Source organism: Sinocyclocheilus anshuiensis, unplaced genomic scaffold, assembly GCF_001515605.1.
Source record: "Sinocyclocheilus anshuiensis isolate Anshui unplaced genomic scaffold, SAMN03320099.WGS_v1.1 scaffold658, whole genome shotgun sequence".
NCBI classification, from domain to species: domain Eukaryota; kingdom Metazoa; phylum Chordata; class Actinopteri; order Cypriniformes; family Cyprinidae; genus Sinocyclocheilus; species Sinocyclocheilus anshuiensis.
The window spans coordinates 1,777,281-1,779,159 of record NW_015542402.1 but is presented as its reverse complement, the minus strand read 5'-3'; the positions used below and the strand labels follow the sequence as shown (position 1 = coordinate 1,779,159).

Genomic DNA, 1,879 nt, shown 5'->3' with positions numbered 1-1,879 from the left:
TCGCTTTTCAGAACGATGAGCTTTGTAAAAATCGACGCGTTTCAGAAAGGCGGGGCATAGAGGAGAAACAATAATGTACAGTATGTGGAAAATAATGCGTTTTTTTAAACTTTAAACCGCATAAACATTTCATTACACCAAATAATGTTATTTTTAGCAGCATCATATGACCCCTTTAAGACAGAACAGATTATGTTTGCGTGAATACTTAAATACTGTAATTGTGTGTATATTTAGCGGAGCAGAGAAAAGGTACTCCTCTCAGAAAATGTACAAATAAAGGTAATTAAATTCTGTACATATTTATCAGGATCGTGCTGTCGGAAGTGCCTTTATGCACACGCTTCGGATGACAGTCAGCTTGAGAAGCAAGTGGAGAAAAGGTACTCCTCTCAGAAAACGTACAAATAAAGGTAATTAAACCTCTAAAATTATTATTTGGAGCATTGGGATCGCTAGACGAGGGCTTAATTAACTCATTTTTGTGAAAACCTCAAAATCGACATTTTTAACTTGTTCTGCCTGTAGCTCAAAATTAGCCCGTGAGCATTGCCACTCATTTTTCCAGCACGGGTCACAGATCAACATTCACTGAACCAAAGTCTGGGTTGAGTGTGAATGATTCTGCCACTGTTTTCAGTGTGATGCAGCTCAGGGTGGATGTCAGAGCTCCTCACCCTCCAGCTGTGTTGCGATGTGACTGGCTGCTGAGAGTCCGCTGATACCACTGTCCCAGGACAAACCCGCTCGCAGCCTGGACTGAGCTCCACCTGTGCTTTCCACCTGAACAAAACAAAGACCATTAGAGACGGCCCAGGAAAACCTCAAACTCCTGAGGGACACAAAGGATTCATTAGTATTATTGTTAATGCCTTTACAGAAACACTGAATGGCCAATAATGTCGGACAAACATGCATTCACACATTTTCACGTAGTTGCCATGTTTTAATTCTAATTACTAGTTCTATCATAAAATAAGTTATATGTGACCCTGGAGCACAAAACCAGTCATAAGGATCATTTTTTCAAAATTGAGATTTATGTATCATCTGAAAGCTGAATAAATGCTTTCCATTGATGTATGGTTTGTTAGGATAGGACAATATTTGGCTGAGATACAACTATTTGAAAATCTGGAATCTGAGGGAGCAAAAAAATCTAAATATTGAGAAAATCATCTTTAAAGTTGTCCAAATGAAGTTCTTAGCAATGCATATTACCAATCAAATTAAGATTTGATATATTTACGGTAGGAAATTTACAAAATATCTTCATGGAACATGATCTTTACTTAATCACATCTGGATTATTGCAATGCTCTATTTCTTGGTCTGCCTAAAAAAATTGCAAGGTTATAGTATGTTCAGAACTCAGTAGCAAGAGTTCTCACCTCCACCAGGCGTTCTGCTCACATTACTCCTTTACTGCATGATCTTCACTGGCTACCTGTGGCATCACGTGTTCACTTTAAGATATTACTTCTAACGTTTAAGGCATTAAATGGTCTTGCGCCTCCATATCTGTCTGACCTACTGTACTCTTATTCTTCTGCCCGGTCTCTCAGATCATTTGAGCTTGGTCTTTTGTCCATTCCTCGTTTTCGGCTGTCCACTGTAGGGGGTAGGACATTTAGTGTTAATGCGCTGAAATTATTGAATTCGCTGCCCCTTACACTTCGTAATATACCATCTTTGTCTACATTCAACACTCAGCTAAAAACTTTTTTTAATATGTATTTTGGATAATATGGCTATATGTGGCCTTATGTGTTTGTATTGTGTATATGGGTGTGCAAATGTTTTGTTTAGCACTATGTAAAGTGACCTTGAGCTATGGAAAGGCACTATATAAATAAAACTTCTTCTTCTTCTTCTTCTT

At 38.2% G+C, this 1,879-nt stretch overlaps 1 protein-coding gene across 1 annotated transcript in view; it reads right to left on the bottom strand.

Moving 5' to 3' along the window:
• The window catches only part of LOC107692943 (kinesin-like protein KIF20A), a 14,520-nt gene that overhangs the window by 6,654 nt on the left and 5,987 nt on the right, over positions 1-1,879 (bottom strand). Inside the window, exon 7 of the mRNA XM_016492150.1 lies at positions 678-783. Coding sequence (XP_016347636.1) covers positions 678-783 — 106 coding nt within the window. The remainder of the gene's footprint in view (positions 1-677; positions 784-1,879) is intronic.